The sequence below is a fragment of the Saimiri boliviensis genome, chromosome 3 (genome assembly GCF_048565385.1).
Source record: "Saimiri boliviensis isolate mSaiBol1 chromosome 3, mSaiBol1.pri, whole genome shotgun sequence".
Lineage (NCBI taxonomy): Eukaryota > Metazoa > Chordata > Mammalia > Primates > Cebidae > Saimiri > Saimiri boliviensis.
The window spans coordinates 114,777,602-114,797,571 of NC_133451.1; the positions used below are offsets into that span (position 1 = coordinate 114,777,602).

General features: G+C 36.6%; 1 protein-coding gene across 2 annotated transcripts in view; it reads left to right on the forward strand.

The window, feature by feature from the left end:
• Positions 1 to 19,970, forward strand: part of WWC2 (WW and C2 domain containing 2) — a 218,696-nt gene that overhangs the window by 112,095 nt on the left and 86,631 nt on the right. For both annotated transcript variants that reach the window (XM_039468352.2, XM_074396680.1), the window contains one exon: positions 761 to 837. In XM_039468352.2, coding sequence (XP_039324286.1) covers positions 761 to 837 — 77 coding nt within the window. The remainder of the gene's footprint in view (positions 1 to 760; positions 838 to 19,970) is intronic.

A 19,970-nucleotide genomic window follows, 5' to 3' on the forward strand; every position in this document is an offset into this window, starting at 1 on the left:
GGAGTTTAATTTTGAGTCCTTTTCCCTCCTAAGCAGGAAGAGTCTCTCAAAACCATGAGACGCGAGGGCACACCCTAGATTTTTCAGTAAAACCTTCACCCCCACTCCAGATAAAAGTAGCCCCGTTTGGGAATTATGCATGCCTTCTGTTTCTGCTCCCACCTCTGCCAGGTTGCCTGTATGCATTTATGAGTTAATTTTTACTTTTTCAGGACAATGAAAGTAATTTGGTCCTTTTTTGCTACTTTTGTACAATATTTTTAGTGGGGAGGAACTGGAACTATTATCTACAGTATAATTTCTGTTAATCACTTGAGTTGATTTACCTCTCCCTCATCTCACAGATTGATTATTTGGAGCTGGCTTTGTTTAAAGAAGCAGCTATGATGAGTTCAGAAGTTCTACTTAAATTATAAATTCCTTGATAATGAAAAACTCTGATATACTGCTGCAGTATAGTCCTCTAAGGACATAGTATACATAAAATCCAGAAGAAAATTAAGCACCAGGGCCTGTATGACATTACTCTTTACGGAGTTAAAAAAATGATAGCGGTTTGAAGATTACTTTTTATATTTAGGTGTCTGATGAATGACAATAAAGGAATTATAAAAAATAAGTATACACAGAAGCACCTAAGTCTTGTTTTTAGCTTCAGTAAATTCTTTTTTTCCCCCATGTATAGCTTCAGTAAATTGCAAGCTGAGAACTAGTTACGTAACTTGTCAGTAATTAGGTTTTCTTTTTTCTCTTTAAAAAGTATTCTCAGGATCTTCATCCAGTACTAAATATGATCCCGATATTTTAAAAGCTGAGATCTCCACTACAAGATTAAGGGTAAGAGGTTTTAAATTGTGGTTCTATGTTGACTAATATGCATAGAGTCTGAAGGATGTGGAAGGTGCTTTAGTGATCAGCTCTCATCTCCATTTGGTATAGAAAACTCCTCCACTTATCCCTAATGAGTGGTCTTTCTACATTTATGTGAACAAGTTCAAAGTTTGGGATAGTCTTTATTATTGAGACAGGGCATTCTATTATTGGGCAGGTTTTTTTTGTTTTTTTTTTTGTTTTTTTGAGATGAAGTCTCACTCTGTTGCCTAGGCTGGGTCACTGCAATCTCCGCCAACTGGGTTCAAGCGATTCTCCTGCCTCAGCCTACTGAGTAGCTGGGATTACGGGCACATGCCACCAATATTAATTTTAGTATTTTTAATAGCGATGGGGTTTCACCATGTTGGCCACGCTGTTCACACTGGTCTCAATCTCCTTACCTCAAGTGATCTGCCCACCTCGGCCTCCCAAAGTGTTGGGATTACAGGCATGAGCCACTGCTCCCGGCCTGTTGGACAGTTTTATTGTTATAGTTAGAATATTGAATCAAAATTCGAGTCTTGTAACTTGCTTTCCCTCATTGTGCTGAGTTTTGCTCTCCAGAGTTAAGCCAAGTTGCTCTTTTGTCAGACAACCCAATATTTAAAGATGCCCACAACTTAAAAGTCTGTCAAACTTAACTAGGTCTCATAATGCCTCATGAAGAGTTGTTTCCTGAATCTTGGCCAGAATGTTTTTGACCAAACTGCTGTTAAGACCAGAGCTTGTTTATCCTTGATTTTTGGAATATTAAAGGCTGTTTACCAAGTAAATAAACTCATGTAACCAATACCCAGGTCATAAATTCACACCCGTGACCCCTCCTCATTATTTTTCTTTTCCCTAAAGGTGGTACTAGCCTCATGAGCACTGAGGGTTAATTTTCCACCTTTTTTTTAACGTCCTAAGATTGGATACTGTATGTATTAATTTGATGGCTCGCCTTGCTCAACAGCATTTCAAGATTCACATTCACTTTTATTGCTGTATAGTGTTCCACTTTTGTGTACATAGCATAAATTCTTTATCTTATGTAATATTGATGTACATTAAAGTTTATTTCAATTGTGATTATTAAAAATTATGCCTTAGTGTATATGTCTATTATACATGCCTTATATGTGGACCTCTTATATGTGGACTCTTGAAAAAAAAAGGATCAAGTACACAGAGACAGAGAATAAAACAATGGACTTTGGGAAGTGGGCAGAGGTCAGAGGAGTTGAAATGGTGAGATGTGATTCAAAGGATAAAAGGTGCAGATGTGCAGGCTGAACAAGTCTAGAGTTGTAATGTACAACATGAGGACTAAAGGGAGTAACATTGTATTGTATTAGAGATTCTTGTTCAGATTTTAGCTGCCCTTGTGACAAAAAATGATAACTGTGTGAGTTGATAAGTTAATTTGCTTCACTATAGTAATCATTTTACTAACTGTATGTATTCCGTAACATCATGTTGTAAACCTCAAATATACACAATAAAATTTATTTTAAAAAATACAACCATGGCTCACTTAACAATGGGTATATGTTCTGAGAAGTGTATTATTAGGCAGTTCCTTTGTCCTGTGAACATCACAGAGTATACTTAATGCAAACCCAGATGATATGGCTACCGCACACCTAGGCTATATGGTATAGCCTGTTGCTTCTAGGCTACAAACCTGTACAGTATGATACTGTACTGAGTACTGTGAGTGCATATTATAAGTACATTCAGTACCTAGAATTGTAATACACAGTGATAAGTATTTCCATATCTAAACTTATCCAAAGGTAGAAAAGGCAGTGCGAGACATACCATCTTTTTTTTATTTTTATTTTTGAGAAGGAGTCTCTCTCTGTTGCCCAGGCTGGAGTGCAGTGGCGCCATCTTGGCTCACTACAACCTCTGCCTCCTGGGTTCAAGTGATTCTCCTACCTCAGCCTCCTAAGTAGCTGAGACTGTGGGCACCCACCAATGTGCCTGGCTAATTTTTGTATTTTTAGTAGAGACAGGGTTTCACCATATTGACCAAGCAGGTCTCGAACTCCTGACCTTGTGATCCACCTACCTTGGCCTCCCAAAGTACCGGGATTACAGGCATGAGCCACCATGCCCTAAGACATACCATCTTATATGCAGGGAAATGTGGACATGTGGCACCTGACTGTACATATCTTAGTGGATACTGCCAAACAGTTTCAGCCCTTCTTATTTTCTCATGTCTGCATTAAGGCTTTAAGCTACTTTATGCACAAGTTTTGAATTTTGTATTTCCATTATTATTCAGACCAAAATATTTTCTAACTTCCTTTGTGATTTCTCATATGAGTGCATTGCTTAATTTTCAAACAGTTGGAGATTTTCTTTTATTATTGACTTCAACTTAAATACACTGTATTTTTCAGTTCAAAAATTTATATTTGAAACTAGGTGCAGTGGCTCACGCCTGTAATCCCAGCACTCTGGGAGGCCAAGGTGGGAGGATGGCTTGAGGCCAGTTGTTTAAGACCAGCCTGGGCATCATAGCAAGACATCGTCTCTATTAAAAATAAAAAAATTTTTAATCTCAAAATTTCTATTTGATAATTTTTTAGTTGTTTCTAGTTACTTGCCCAAATTCTGCACATTAATATATAATTTTTGAACACTTTGTCATCCTAGAGAGGATTTAGTTTTGTTTCTTCTAGGTAGTTGGGCATAGGGCAGGTAATTTTAATCTAATCATGATTTGAGCTCACTGCAGCCCAGGCTTCAATCCTTCTCTAAGGGTGGGTCTATTTCCAGTTTCCCTTTTCTTTTAGGGCAAAGCTCTTCAAAATCCAAGTTGAACTCTTGGGGTGTTTTAACAGGGCCCATTCTGTTGGATGAAGGCTGAACTTCACATCTCCTTCCTGTGCCTTAGCTCTCTGGGGCTACCAGCACTTCTCTGTATCTCAGGTGCTCAGTCACTGCATGCTCCCAGCCTTTCACTGTCTCTGTTGCATGGGCAAATACCTCAAAAGCAGAAACAGTGCCATGTTTGGATTATGACACTGAGTTTCCCTTATCTTTTGAATCTTTTTTTTTTTTTTTTGAAATGGTGTCTCACTCTGTCGCCCAGGTTGGAGTGCAGTGAAGCCATCTTGGCTCACTGCAACCTGCACCTCCCAGGTTCACGCAATTCTCCTGCCTCAGCCTCCCGAGTAGCTGGGACTACAGGCGCCCACCACCACACCTGGCTAATTTTTTGTATTTTTAGTAGAGACGGGGTTTTGCCATGTTGTCCTGGCTGGTTTCAAATGCCTGATATTGTGATCTGCCCACCTCGGCTTCCCAGAGTGCTGGGATTACAGACGTGGGCTACTGCACCCGGCCTCTTTTGGATATTTAATACAAGTTCTTGCTGCCTTAGTAGTTCTCCAATGTCCTCAACTAGGTGTATGTGTTTGTTTTCTCATAATTTTTCTATTTCTTATTAGAAAAAGAGTATGAAAAAGGTTTGTCTGCTCTTACTAGAAGCAAAACCTCTCTTTGCTTTGGATTGCTTGATTCAATTTATGATTTTTTTTGTTTTGCACTTCAAAAAATTTTTAACTCTTTATTTAAACCTCTTAATAGCATCTTACCAATTTGGTGGCAGCAGAAGAAGCACTACTAGACAGATATTTTGAAAAGCATTTACAAGAATACATTGCACAAAGTCCTATCTTGCATCTTTAAAAATAAATTAATATTCAAAATATTTCCACCCCAAATCCCAAATCAGTTTTATGTAGGAAATTTTGACTTACATATGTAACCTGTAATATATGAAACATCTGTACATTTTATCCACCTTAACTGCATAGTTCCAATTCTAAGGAGAGTGAAAAAAACGTTGCTTGAAGGTGACATCGTTTTATGTCATTGTACAATAAATAGACCGCTCCAGGTGTCCTGGGCCCTTTACGTTGTCAGTCCATCCGCGTCTCTGTACAGGCAGTGATTTGTCAAATGCCTTGGTACTGTATCTGTACCGTGTCTGTAGGCTTATTTCTATATCCTAATGAGCTGCTAGGCTAGATACCTTATCTTAAAAAAAAGGAAATGACGTTTTTGTAAAACTTACTCTCAATAAACTCCAATACTCGAGCTGTGCACTTCTCAGCAAGTTGTTATTACTGCCCTCTGAAATTTTTATCCTTTTCATAGTTCTTATGTTTGCAAGACCCATCGTAAATGGAATAACCACAATTAGCTGTTAGTCTGTCCACTTAGATCCTCTAAGAAATATGCAAACTGAGGGGGGAATTTAGAAACAAAAACTTATTAGAATATCTTGTTAAACTAACCATTTAGAAGGAAATGGAGCCCCATCCCAATCAGGGGCAGCACAGGCAATCCCAAGTGGTCACATTCCCCAGAATTATCTTCTGATGTAGCAGATCTCTTAGTTTAGCTTCTATGCCAGGTTTAGTTTGCTGTTAACATAGAAGGCCTATATTATATATATATATATACACATATATATACACACACACATACACACACATATGAATAATATATATATAATAGATAATAATATATTGCATATTTATATATAAAAATATTTTATCACCTTATGATCACAAAGATGAGTCAGAGAGAGATGCCCTCTTCAAGAAGGTGCTTCCCTCACAAAAAGAAGATAAGATATTCATAAATAACTATAATAAAAGTTCATAAATAGCCAAAATAAAATTTCAGAAACAACACTGGCTTCATCCCTTTCATTAGTGCCTAGGTGCTTGCTTAACACCTCTTAGCAGTGTGGATGCCTTTTTAGAAATGCTGCCGTAGCAGATTGGTCCTTGTGGACTGTGTTGCTGTTGTGATATTTCGAGCTGTGTCATGGTTTGAACACTGTGGCACAGATGATGCACTCTGTATCCATTCTGACCAGGTAACACTTTAGAAATGGCTCAGCCATTCAGAATTGGATAGGTAACTTGGCAGAGTCTGTTAGATTTTGATAATCTGGCCTTTCTTGGCTTGTATATTCTGTTAAAAATCCCTTTGACAAATTAATGCCTTAGGAGTAGTAACTCTTGAATCCACTAACTCATTGCTTTGGTGTCTTGGAGTACTTGCCTACATTTTTGGTCACAGTAACAATTTTTAAAGCATAGCCAAACACTAATTTTATGCTTTACTGTTTTGTTGCAACAGTCTAAGCAGGTGTACCTCAGTTGTTTTACTGAATTAGGAATAGTAGGTCAAGTATTTGGGAATTACGTATTTAGAAGCATCTGTCTAAAATATGTTTCATAGTATATTATGGATATAGGTATTGATGATCATTGGACTTCAGTTTCCTCTTTGGTCAAATGGAATAACATTTGACCAAATGATAATTGACCAATTATCATTCCTGATAACTTATTTTTATTTATCAAAATGGTAAAATGAATAAGTTAATGCTTTTTAAGTTACTCGTAACTTTTAAAGCTAGTGTTTAATTGCTTCAGAAAATCTCAACAGCTATTTTTTAAAGAAGAATATAAACATTTGTACTGCAAAATTTATTATTTATTTATAATAGATCTCAGACCATAGTCACCTTAAAATATAAACTGTCTCACACAAATTAAACTTTAAATTCATTTGCCGTTAAAAAGAAAACTCAATACTGATGTTTACAAATAGGTGAAATTTAGTGAAAATTTGGTGGAGAAAGTTTTTGGTAAATTTTTATTAAACTTTTACTCTTGTTAAATCTAAGTAGAATGGAAATGTAAAAAGAAAGTCTTTAGAAATACAAATGTATTTGAAAAGTGTATTGAGTATTCATTGCATGTGCTTTAATACAACTTTTAATTTTGTAAGAGTGAAGAACAAAGACTCCTTTGGTTAAACTATTTGCACTCCATTCCAAACACATAGCTGGCTAGTGGGCACTTTTATTAATAACAGTATACAATCTTTTGTTATCAGGTATATGCTGCTTACACATTGTTAATATAGACTCAGTTTGAATTCATTTTAACAGTGGTGATGAACTTAGAAAAGTCATCCACAGTCTTAGCTATTTGTAATCTTGGACATAGATTTAAAAGAATGGCAGTCAAATTTAAGGTTCAGTTTGTAAGTATGAGTAAAGTCATTTACTAATGTATACATCAAAATATGACACTGTAACCAATTATCTAACATAGCAAAAATTGTATCAGTGTTCTTTGAATTAGAAGAAATACACCTTTGGAGACTGTAAATTGCTGCAAATATTCTCTCGACTAGACATGAGAGATATCCTTATTCTTATACTACATTTACAATTTAGCTTACATTTCAACTTCCTTCAGCTGTGACTTGCTTTCTTTTAGGGTGTTGAAAGAGAATGGATGCTAACTTGCAACACCAAACTGTAGATAAGGTTATTCTTAGGATGTTTGGAAATGAATTTGTATTGTACAGTAGCCCCCCTTATTCATAGGGCGTATGGTCCAGGCCTCCCAGTGGGTGCATGAAGCCCCGGATAGTACTGAACCCGTTGTATACTGTTTTCTTCCGTATAGCTATGGCTGTACGGAAGAAAACAGTATAAGTTTAACTTATAAATTAGGCATAGTAAGAGATTGATAGCAATGACTAATAATAAAATTGAACAATCATAGCCTTATACTTTAGTGATAGTTATGTGGACATGTTCTCTCTCTCTTAAAATATCTTATTATATCATAGTCATCTATTTTTGGACCACAGTTGACTGCAGTGAACTGAAACTTCAGAAAGTGAAACTGAATAAGGGAAAACTATTATAGTTAGTGTTGGGTTAGAATATAGTGCAATAGTCTTACTGAATTTTGAGTGAAATTAGAATAAAAAAGAGCAAGCCAGAAAATGAGAGATTCTGTTTAATGCAAGAACTGGTGTTATCTGATATGACATTCTAGCAACTTGAAATAATTAAAATGTATAGCACAGTAGTGTCTTTTCAAAAAGCATACTCAGAATTTGAATAGATTGAACTTTAATACTTCATCACATTTATTGATTTTATAATGTTTTCTTTCTCTTGCTCTCCCTCTTTCTATGAGTTTGGCCTCCTTTTCTAGCTTTGAAGGGTATGAAACTGCAGGCTAAATATCTATTTTTAAAAAGAAATTCTTCATTGACATTGTGTTGTTGAGGAGGAGATATTTAGTTTCTCTTCACCTAGATAAGCCACCATGTCAATCTCTCCATCTTAATTCTGAAATACCCTTATATCCATAATGCTTGTGGCATTTTATAATATTAAAAGCAATTAATTTCTCCGGTTAGGGAATATATAATCTGAGCAAACAGGATTGACAGGAAAATAATCACACATAAACGATCTATTTTAAATGATTCTATAAAGCCTACAAAGCTCATTTGCTCATGTTTTGAAGGCCGTGGGGGCTAAGCCTTATGAAATGTTATAAGATAAAGATATAATGCATACAGTCAAACCAACAGTTCCTTATATTTTGTTACTTTTCTTTGACATGTACACAGTAAATACATTAACCTAATGTTCACATTGAATTTTAAGTCAAACTCCTGACACCATGGCAGTGCAGCAGTGAGAGTATGAAATAGCTGTTTCTTCTGCATATGTTTGTAATCTTCAGCGTCCTTGAGTGCACATACATTTCTAGAACTGAGGAGACACAATACTCTCAGCTTCTACTTAATGAAGGCATCAGAATTTTATCTCCTTCAAGATGTAAGGGAATAGAGTTGCGTGATTTGAGATTTGTCAATTGGATGACAATTTTAGATGCGTCTTCAGAGAGAAGGTGATATTGAGGAAATAGGCTCAGCAAGGAGACATTTTGTCTAAAATTCAGGCTTTCAAAATCTTGTGAATATATTTTAAAAGATCCAACTTACTTCTGTTTATGCTCACGAAAGGTTAACTACTATGAGAATTGCCCTCTAACAGCAGGGCATCAGGAAGCCTTTGGGAGTGTTAGATCTATTCTTTATACTGAGTGTATTGATAGTTACATGTGCATATACATGTGTCAACACTTATCAAAGTATGTAGTTTAAACATATCCACTCTATTGTATGCTAGTTATACATCAGTAAAGCTGTTAAAAATGATCAGGTATGCAAAGAAGCAAGAAAATATGATCAACAAAAAGAAGAAATATAGGTACAATTTAATTAGCAGACAAACATTAAAAATATTATACATATGCTTAAGAATGTAAAGGAAAATGTGAAAATGAAGAGAAAAATAGATTTAGAAATAAAAATGGAACTTCTCCAGGTTAAAAATACAGCATCAGAAATGAAATAACTGTATGAGAGTAACGGCTGATTTTACGTTTACCAAATAAAGATCAGTGAAGTTAAAGATGTAGGAATAGAAACTATCCAAAACAAATTACACAGAGAAAACAAAGCCTGGTAAAAATTTAACGGCATATCAGTATCCTGTGGTTCAATATCAAATAGTTTGACATGTGTAGTTAAAGTCTCCTAGAAAGAGCAGGGGAGGAACTCACAAAAATTATTTGTAGAAACTAAAATTATAAATCGACATCAATATAGGGAATTCAACAAACCCAAGGCAGAATAAAGACAAAGAAGATCATACCAAAGCACATCATAATCATATTGCCAAAAATCAATGATAAAGAGAAAATCTTAAAAGTAGCCATAGAAAAAGACATGATACACAGTGGAATAAAGATAAGAATTACAACAGACTGCTTATTAGAAATAATACCAATTGTAAGACAATGGAGTGATAGTTTAAGAGTACCAATACTAAAAGAAAACCGTCAACCTAGGTTTCTATACCAGTGAAAATATCTTTTAAAATCAAAGGAAAGCAACCAATATAAAAATGGGCAAGAGACTTCAATAGACATTTCTCCAAAGAAGATATACAAATGGCCAATAAGCATGTGAAAAGATGATAAACATCCCTTTAGGGAAATGGAAATCAAAATCACAATGAGATATCACTTCACGCCTATTATGAAAGCTATTACTTAAAAAAGCTGAATACACAGGTTGGACATTGGTGTACAAGTATCTGTTCAAGTCTCTGCTTTCAGTTCTTTGGGATATACATCCAGAAATGGAATTGTTCGATCACAAGGTAATTCTAAATTTAACTTTTTGATATGTATCTATATAGGTTTTGATATATATCTTCTAATCTTGGAAAAGATTTGTTATAAAGAATTGGCTCACACAGTTATGGAGACTGGAAAGTGCAGATGTGCAGTGTGGGCTGACGAACTAGAGGCACAGAAGAGCCGGTAGTACAGTTCCAGTCCAAAGACTGGCGGCAGCCTTGAGACCCAGCAATGAAGTCTGAAGACGGACAGGCAGAGACCCAGGAAAGCTTATAGTTCACATGAAGTCCAAAGGCAGTTTGTTGAATTCCTACTTGCTTGGAGAGGCCAATTTTTTTATTCTCATCAGGGCCTCAACTGATTAGATGAGGTATACTCACATTATGGAAGGCAGTCTATATACTCAAAAGTTCACCAGTTTAAAAATCTTATCCAAAAATATCCTCTAAATTGACACATAAAATTAACTGTTACATACCTACAATCACAGGTGAATGTCAACAAAATATGGCACATACATATGATGGAATATTATTAAGCCTTAAAATGTAATGAAATTCTGATATATGCTACAACATGGATGAACCTTGAAAACATTATGCTGAGTGAAATAAGCCAGACACAAAAGAACCAATATTAATATGATTCACCTTATATAAGGTACCTAGAATGAGCAATTTCATAGACACAGAAAACAGAATAGTGGTTACCAGGGGTTGAGGAAGAAGAGAAAGGGGAGTTCTTGTTTAATAGGCACAGAGTTTCAGTTTAAGACAATGAAAAAGTTCAGGAAATGACCAGCGATGGTTGTACTTAATGCCACTGAATCATATACTTAAATGGTAAGTCTCGCATGTATATTTTATCACAAAAATAAAGAATAAAATAAAATTTCAGACAAAGATGAGAACTAATTGCCTGCAGAACTATGCAGTTGTATATGTTAAAGATAATTTCTTCAAGCAGAGGGAAAACGATACCACATGGAAATTTGGATCTAAATAAAATAATGAAAAATGTTGGAGATAATACGTATTCAAATACAAGACTATTTTAGTTATTTGAAGTCTCTTTAAGTAAAAATGCCTATTTAAACAAAGATAATAAAAATATGTTGAGGTTTATAAAACATTTAAAAGCAAAATAAAAGACAAAATATCACAAAGAATGGGGGAGAGTGGAAGGATGCTGTCATAGGCACTTTCACTATTCATAAAGTAGTGACTTTTATTGGCAGTAGATTGCATATTTTATATACTAGAGCAAACTTTTTCTATAAAGATCCAAATAGTAAATATTTTAGATGTTGCAGGTATAGTTAGCAGAATTTGAAAATTTTCCAGTCCTCCAAGATTTCCCCTCCCCCACCTTTCCTAGTATACGTACCATTCATAATTTCCTGGCTGAATATAATGCATTATTTAATATGGCAAAGTTAACTTTAAGATAGAGAAATTATCCTGGGGGACTGGAGGTGACACACAAGCCCTTTAAAAACAGTTTCTCTGGCTGGTTACTGTAGAAGAGGACATTAGATGTCAAAGCATGAGAGGGTTTGAATGTACTATTGTTGGATTACAGAGGGAGAGGCCAACATGGGAAGAAACTGAGATCAACCTTGGCTGATAGCTAGCAAGGAATTCAGGTCTCAGTCCCAGAGCTACAAGGAACTGAATGCTGCCAGCAGTGAGAATGCAGCTTGGAGTGGATTTTTCTGCAAAGCCCCAGATGACAACTCAGCCTGGCTAACACCCTGATTTCAGCTTTGCAATAATTTGACAAGAGAGCCCAGAGAACCTAGTGAGCTATTAAATAATTGTAATTAATTTTAAGCTTCTAATTTCATGATAGCTTCTAAGCTTCTAATTTGTTTTGCAGCATCAGAAAACTCATACAGCAGGCCATGTGCAGTCTCTGTTGCAGATTTTACTTCTTTTTTTCTACTTTTCTTGGATAATGGTTAAAAATTTGCAAGCCTTTATTAACTAGTGGGCCATAAAAAACAAACAAACAACAACAACAATGAAAAAAATCCAGGCCACAACATGAGCTGTCATGCTGATTCCTAGAGTATTCCCTTTAAAATAAAAAGAGGCTGGGCGCTGTGGCACACGTCTGTAATTCCAGGACTTTGGGAGGCCAAGGTGGGCACATTACCTGAAGTCGGGAGTTAAAGACCAGCCTGACCAACATTGTGAAACCCCGTCTCTAGTATAAATACAAAAAGTAGCCGGGTGTAGTGATGCATACCTGTAATCGCAGCTATTCAGGAGGCTGAGGCAGGAAAATCGCTTGAACCCAGGAGGCGGAGGTTGCAGTGAGCCGAGATTGAGCCATTGCACTTCAGCCTGAGCAACCAGAGCGAAACTCCACCTCAAAAAACAAACAAAAAAAAGAGATCACTATTAAGCCAATACGGGAAATAAAATGGAATCATTAAAAAAAATTTTGTTAACCCAAAAGAAGGCAAGAATAGAAGAAGAAAATATGACAATAAGAAAGCTAATATACTAAATCTATTAATAAATGGCCTAAATACTCCAATTAAAAGGCAAAGATTATCAGAATGGTTAATATAAGACCCAATTTCATGATAGCTGCAACAGACCTACTTTAAAGACCTAGATAGGTTAATTAAAATATCAAAGAAGATAGATAATGAAAATACAAATACAAAGAATGTTTCTTTTGTCAAAGTAGTATCAGACAAACTAAACTTCAGAACAAGGACTATTACTAGAGATTTTATAATTATAAATGGATCGGTTCATCAAAAGGCATAAGAATCTTAATGATGTATGCACATACTAACAGCTTCAAATGCCTGGAATAAAGACCAATACAACTGCAAGGTAATGGACAAATCTACAGTTAAAGTTGGACATATTAGCACCCCTCTCCCAGTAATTGATAGAATATGTAGACAGAAAATCAGCAATGATGTCGAAGATGTACATAATACCATAGACCAACTTGATCCAATTAACATTTATAGAATAGAACATACCATCTAAAAACAGTAGAAGTACATATGGAACATCACAAAAGTAGTCCTTACTCTAGAATATGAAGAGAAGTCTCAGTACATTCAAGGGGACTCAGATTCATACAGAATATGGCTGCAGCTGAATTAAACTAGACATCATAAATATATCTGGAAAAATTGTCAAATACTTGGAAATTATTAACATACTTCTCAGTAATTCATTGGCCAAAGAAGAAGCACCTGAGGAACATTTAAAAATATTTTGAACTAAAGAAAAGGAAAATAAACTGTATAAAAATTTATTGGGTATAGCTACAGCAGTGCTTAATGGCATGTCATTAGCAAATGAAGTCTCATACATTGCTATGGGAATGTGAAAGGGTACAACTCTTTTGCAAAGCAAGTTAGCGGTTTCTTACAAAGTTAAACATATATTTAACATACTATCTAGCAATCCCATTTATATGTATTTACCCAAAATGAAAGCATATACCCACACAAAGACTAGAGTGGAAATATTTGTGAGAGCTTTATGCTTGTTAGCCTAAACTGGGAATCAGCCTAAATGTCTTATCAATAGATAAATGGATAAACAAATAGTGGTATATCCATACAATGTAATTTAAAAGGAACAGGTTACTGATACAACATGGATGAATTTCAAAAGCAGTGAAAGTTTAGTGGTTGCTAGGGACCAGTTGGGGATAGACTATAAAGAGGCATGAGGAAATAATTGATGGTTGTCCTGGTGGTACATGATTATATATACTTGTCTAAACTCATCGTATTGTACATTTAAAATTTGTGCAGTTTATCATAAATATGGTTAAAATACCATTTTCTGTGTAGGAGGAAAAGATTCAGATGAGTAATTGTTAGCACTAATAAGATAAATAGAATCTATTGTATTTTATATCTAAAACATGTAAAATCTTTTAACATATCTATCATAGCCATTTATAATATATAAAATAAAAAATCATATTCACAGCAGCAAACCCAAATCATAAAATACCTAGAATTAACTTTTATCAAGAAATACGGTGGCCCTGGCCGGGCGCGGTGGCTCAAGCCTGTAATCCCAGCACTTTGGGAGGCCGAGGTGGGTGGATCATGAGGTTGAGAGATCGAGACCATCCTGGTCAACATGGTGAAACCCCATCTCTACTAAAAATACAAAAAATTAGCTGGGCATGGTGGTGCGTGCCTGTAATCCCAGCTACTCAGGAGGCTGAGGCAAGAGAATTGCTTGAACTCAGGAGGCGGAGGTTGCAGTGAGCCGAGATCGCGCCATTGCACTCCAGCCTGGGTAACAAGAGCGAAACTCCGTCTCAAAAAAAAAAAGAAAAAAGAAATTTGGTGGCCCTATCTAGAGAAAATTATAAAACATCTTTGAGGGATATAAATGAAAATTTTAGTAAATGAAAGACATATATTTTTAAAAATATAAACATTATAAGGCAGTTTCAGAATCCTAATTTGGGAGTGTAAGAGAAGGAACAAGATATAAATTTTCAGAATATCATCTGGACATGTTATTAGAGGGAATTTGCCTTACATCTAAAAATATAGTTAATGTGGCTAGGTATGGTGGCTCACAAGTGTAATCCCAGCACTTTGGGAGGCCAAGGTGGGAAGATCACTTGCGGCCAGCAGTTCAAGACCATACAGGCCAACGTGGTGAAAACCCATCTCTACTACTAATAAAAATACAAAAATTAGCTGCATGTGGTAGTATACACATCTGTAGTCCCAGCTACTTGGGAGGCTGAGGCATGAGAATCGCTTTAACCTGGGAGGTGGAGGTTACAATGAGCTGAGATTGTGCCACTGCACTCCAGCCTGGGCAATGGAGTGAGGTACTGTCTCAAAAAGTAATGATAAAATTATAGTCCAAATAATGACATTGCAATGAATGACAAACCACATATATATGGTGGTCCCATGAGATTATAATGCCATATTTTTACTGTACCTTTTCTATCTTTAGATATGTTTAAATATACAAATGCTTACCATTATGTTACAGTTTGTTACAGTTGCCTGCAGTTTTCAGTAGAGTAACATGCTGTACAGGTTTGTAGCCTAGAACAGTAGGCTGTGCCAAATAGTCTAGGTGTGCAGCAGGCTGTGCCATCTGGTTCTCTGTAAGTGTCCTCTAGAATGTTCACATGATAACAGAATTGCCCAGCATCTCACTTCTAAGATGAAGTGACACATGACCATACTTTATTATGGGAAATATTAAACGATATACATGAGAAGAGATAATAGTATAATTTTCTCCCATGTTTCCATCACATCTCATTCGTTTTATCTTCTGCTTTCACCCTACCCTCTGAATTATCTTGATGGCAGTTTGAAATAGTGTATCATTCATCTGTAAACATTTCAGCATGTATTTTTAAAGCTAAGAAGAAAGTAACTACAATGCCATTATTGTATTTGAAAAGTTAACTAGAATTCTGTATTGCCGTCCAAATGCCCTATCAATATTTATGTTTCTCATTTGTGTTTCTGTTGGCTTGTTTGAATCAGTGTCTAAATATGGTCTGCATGTTGCAATTGGTAAATATATTTCTGAAGTCTAATTTTATTTTATTTATTTATTTATTTATTTATTTTTTATTTTATTTTTTATTTTTTTGAGACGGAGTTTCGCTCTTGTTACCCAGGCTGGAGTGCAATGGCGCAATCTCGGCTCACCGCAACCTCCGCCTCCTGGGCTCAGGCAATTCTCCTGCCTCAGCCTCCTAAGTAGCTGGGATTACAGGCACGCGCCACCATGCCCAGCTAACTTTTTGTATTTTTAGTAGAGACGGGGTTTCACCTTGTTGACCAGGATGGTCTCGATCTCTTGACCTCGTGATCCACCAGCCTCAGCCTCCCAAAGTGCTGGGATTACAGGCTTGAGCCACCGCGCCCGGCCACTTATTTTTTATTTTTGAGACAGAGTCTCACTTTGTCTCACCCAGGAGTCTCGCCCAGGCTGAAGTGCAGTGGGACGATCTTGGCTCACTGCAACTTCTGCCTCCTGGGTTCAAGTGATTCTCCTGCTTTAGCCTCCCGAGTGGCTGGGACTACAGGCTCGAGCCAGCATGCCTGGGTACTTTTTGTATTTTTAGTTTCACCATGTTGGCCAGACTGGTCTCAAACTCCTCACCTCAGGCTATCCACCCGCCTCCACCTCCCAGAGTGCTGGGATTACAGGTGTGTACCACCGAGCCCAGCCTGAGGTCTAATTTTAATTACCCTCTTTTCTTTGTAACTTAAAAAAAAAAATAGGTCATTTGTAGAATTCCTCGATGTCTGATTTTTCTGTCTTGTATTCCCATGGTATACTTGAACAAATTCCTTTGTTCCTGTAATTCCTGTAAATTATTAACTAGATGTAGAGGATTATGAGATCTAGTTTTTTTGGAGGTGGGCATTCATCATGGGTTGTGCTATATATATCCATCAGGAAGTACATACCTCTTTTTTATTGTAGTAATTTATGATCATCTAGATTCATTATTCCATTAGGGATTGCAAAAATATTATAGTCTAAGTATACTGTTTCTTATTTATATATTTGTTGGAATAATTTACTGATCCTCAACTCATATTGGAAAGATGGATGAAATGATAAGCTGTGCCCTAGCTCTATCTAACACCTGCCAGAGATTACCAACAGAGTTGAGGTTTTTGTTTAGTTTTTTGGTTTTTTTGCGACAGTCTTACTCTTGCCCAGGCTGGAGTGCAAGTGGCACTATCTCAGCTCATTGCAATCTCTACCTCCTAGGCTCAAGTGATCCCTGTGCCTCAGCCTGCTGAGTAGCTGGGATTACAGGCATGTGCCACTATGCACAGCTAATTTTTGTATGTTTAGTAGAGATGGGGTTTCACCATGTTCGCCAGGCTGGTCTTCAACTCCTGACCTCAAGTGATCTGCCTGCCTCTGCCTCCCAAAGTGCTGGGATTACAGGCATGAGCCGCTGCACCTGGCCTGTTTGTTTAGGTTTTAAAGTATCAATTTGTTCTCACAGATTTAAACATAACTGACATGTTTTAGATAATTGTATGCTTATTCATCCACAAATTTTTCTATATTGTGATATAGGAGCCTCTTTATATTGGCTCCTCATACCTTTGATCCTAGTATTCTGAGAGCTTTCTTTTACTCTGGCCTGAAAATATGTTTTTGACTTCTTTTTGCACTAGACCTGGAATCAGACATTTATTCAAGAACTGATTCTATTTGTAAGATGTTGTATTTAGAGACCACACTCTACATGCATGAGTGTTTATTGCAACTGAGTTGGCAATTGTAAGTTCTTATCTTACTACATTAAAATACATACATTGCCAGTAATTACAACAGCATAATAGTGACACAAAAATAGGAAGATCAATGGAACTGAACATCCACAAATAAGCAGAAACATCTTGTTGAATTTAAAATATGATAAAAGTAGCATTCCTTATGATTAGAATAAAACTGGATTATTCAGTGAATGTATAAGGTTATCTCTTTGCCCATGTTAAAAGAAATTAAATAAAGGTGGAAATTTCGAAAATAAAGATGAGTCGGTACCCTACTTTTGACATCAAAATAATCCCAGATGGATGAGTGATTTAAATGTGAGAAGTCCAATCATGCACTTATTTAAATGAGCCACAAAACATTTAAAGAAAAGATTGAGGAAACAATGGGAAAGCCAACCTGATGGTGAGACATTTTAAAAATCAAATGCAATAACTACCAGGATGAGAAGTCTTTAGTCATTCATTCTTCAAGCAGTTATCTGTTTAGGGCTTCAGATATGCCAGACACTGTTTTACACAAATGATATAGCAGAGCACAGATACATTTCAGATACTATTTTAGGCAGTGAGGTATAGCATAAACAAAACAAAAGTAACAGCTCTCAAAAGTAATGCCATATTGGGGTGGGGGGATTTGAACAACTAAGTTAATAAGCTTGGTCTAATGGTTGTATGTAGAGCTCACCAAATTATGAATGCAGATTTCTTTCTATTACTCACTAATAAAAATTAGCTGCAGGCTAGTCATAATGATGCCCTTTAATTTAAAAGTTAATACAATGGATTATTATTATATTGAGCATACTGTTCAGCCAGGATGCCATTTACGTTAGAAGTCAATAACAAAAAGCCAAAAAATGCAGAACTGTTCGTGAAACTTTTTTTTTTTTTTTGGAGACAGTCTTGCTCTGTCATTCAGGCTGAGTACAGTAGCACAAGCATGGCTTGCTGCATCCTCAGTCTTCCAGGCTCAGGTGATCCTCCTGCCTCAGCCTCCCAAGTAACTGAGACCACAGGTGGTACACTACCATGCTTGGCTAATTTTTATATTTATTGTAGAGGCAGGGTTTTCGCCATGTTGCCCAGGCTGGTCTCGAACTCCAGGGCTCAAGCAATCCACCTGCCTTGGCCTATAGGAAACTTTAAACATACTTACAATATAATGCATGGGTTAACAAAATTAAATAGAAATATAAATAGTTAGAATTAAGTGGTCATAAAAATATGTATAAATTTTGTAGGCTACAACTAAAGCAGTTTTTAGTAGAGAAGAACTGAAACTCTTTACTGCTGGTGGGAAAACTGGCCATAAAAGAGAGAGAAAGTGGGGAGTAGTAAGGGAGGAAGGAAGGTGATGAAATGAAGATGGAAGAGCACGTAGGCCTGACACACCACTGGAAAGACCATGGATGTGCATCTGAAATAGGAAACCCTTTGACCATATTTTTATTATTTGTATTTAATTTTTGCTAGTTTACTTGGTATGTAATGATATAATACTTTTCAACTTTGTCTTTATTAGGAGGTGATTTTATTAATGATGTTTTACCATGTGTATTTCCATTTGCTAGTTTATTTTTTAAAATTTAACAGCTTTATTAAGAAACCATAGAATTCACCCACTTAAAATGTGCATTTTAGGCCAGGCGCGGTGGCTCAAGCCTGTAATCCCAGCACTTTGGGAGGCCGAGGCGGGTGGATCACGAGGTCGAGAGATCGAGACCATCCTGGTCAACATGGTGAAACCCCGTCTCTACTAAAAATACAAAAAACTAGCTGGGCGTGGTGGCGCGTGCCTGTAATCCCAGCTACTTAGGAGGCTGAGGCAGGAGAATTGCCTGAGCCCAGGAGGCGGAGGTTGCGGTGAGCCGAGATTGCACCATTGCACTCCAGCCTGGGTAACAAGAGCGAAACTCCGTCTCAAAAAAAAAAAAAAAAAAAATGTGCATTTTAATGGTTTTTAGAACATTAATATTTACATGCCCGTTATTGTAATCTAACTCTAGGACATTTTTGCCCTGCCCCCAGAGGAAACCCTGTACCCATTAGCAGTTACTCCCTATTACCCACACCTGCCTCCTCCATCCCCCGAGCCCTGAACAACCATTGTTTTCTGTTTCTCCAGGTGTGCCTGTTGTTATAGACATTTCATATAAATAGCATCATATACTGTGTGATCATTTGTGACTGGCTTCTTTCACTTAGCATATATGTTTCAAGGTTTGTTCACGTTGGTAGCATGTATTAAAACTTCATCCTTTGAATTGCCAAATAATATTCCATTATATGAATAAACATCTTGTTTATTTAATTTTTTTGAGACACATTTTCATTCTGTTGCCTATGATGGAGTGCAGTGGTGAGATCTTGGCTCACTGCAACCTCTGCCTCCTGGGTTTAAGTGATTCTCCTGTTCTAGCCTCCCAAGTAGCTGGGATTACAGGTGCACTCCACCACACCCAGCTAATTTTTGTATTTTTAGTAAAGATGGGGTTTTGCTATGTTGGTCAGGCTGGTCTCAAACTCCTGACCTCAAGCAATCCACCTGCCTCGGCCTCCCAAAGTGCTGGGATTATAGGCACAAGCCACCACGCCTGGCCATATTTTATTTATCCAGTCATCAGTTGGCAGATATTTGGGTTCTTACCACTTTTTGGCTATTATGCATAATGCTGCTGTGAACCTACATGTATAAGTATTTGTGTGGACATAGGTTTCCATTTTTCTTGGGTATACGCCTTGAAGTAGAATTGCTG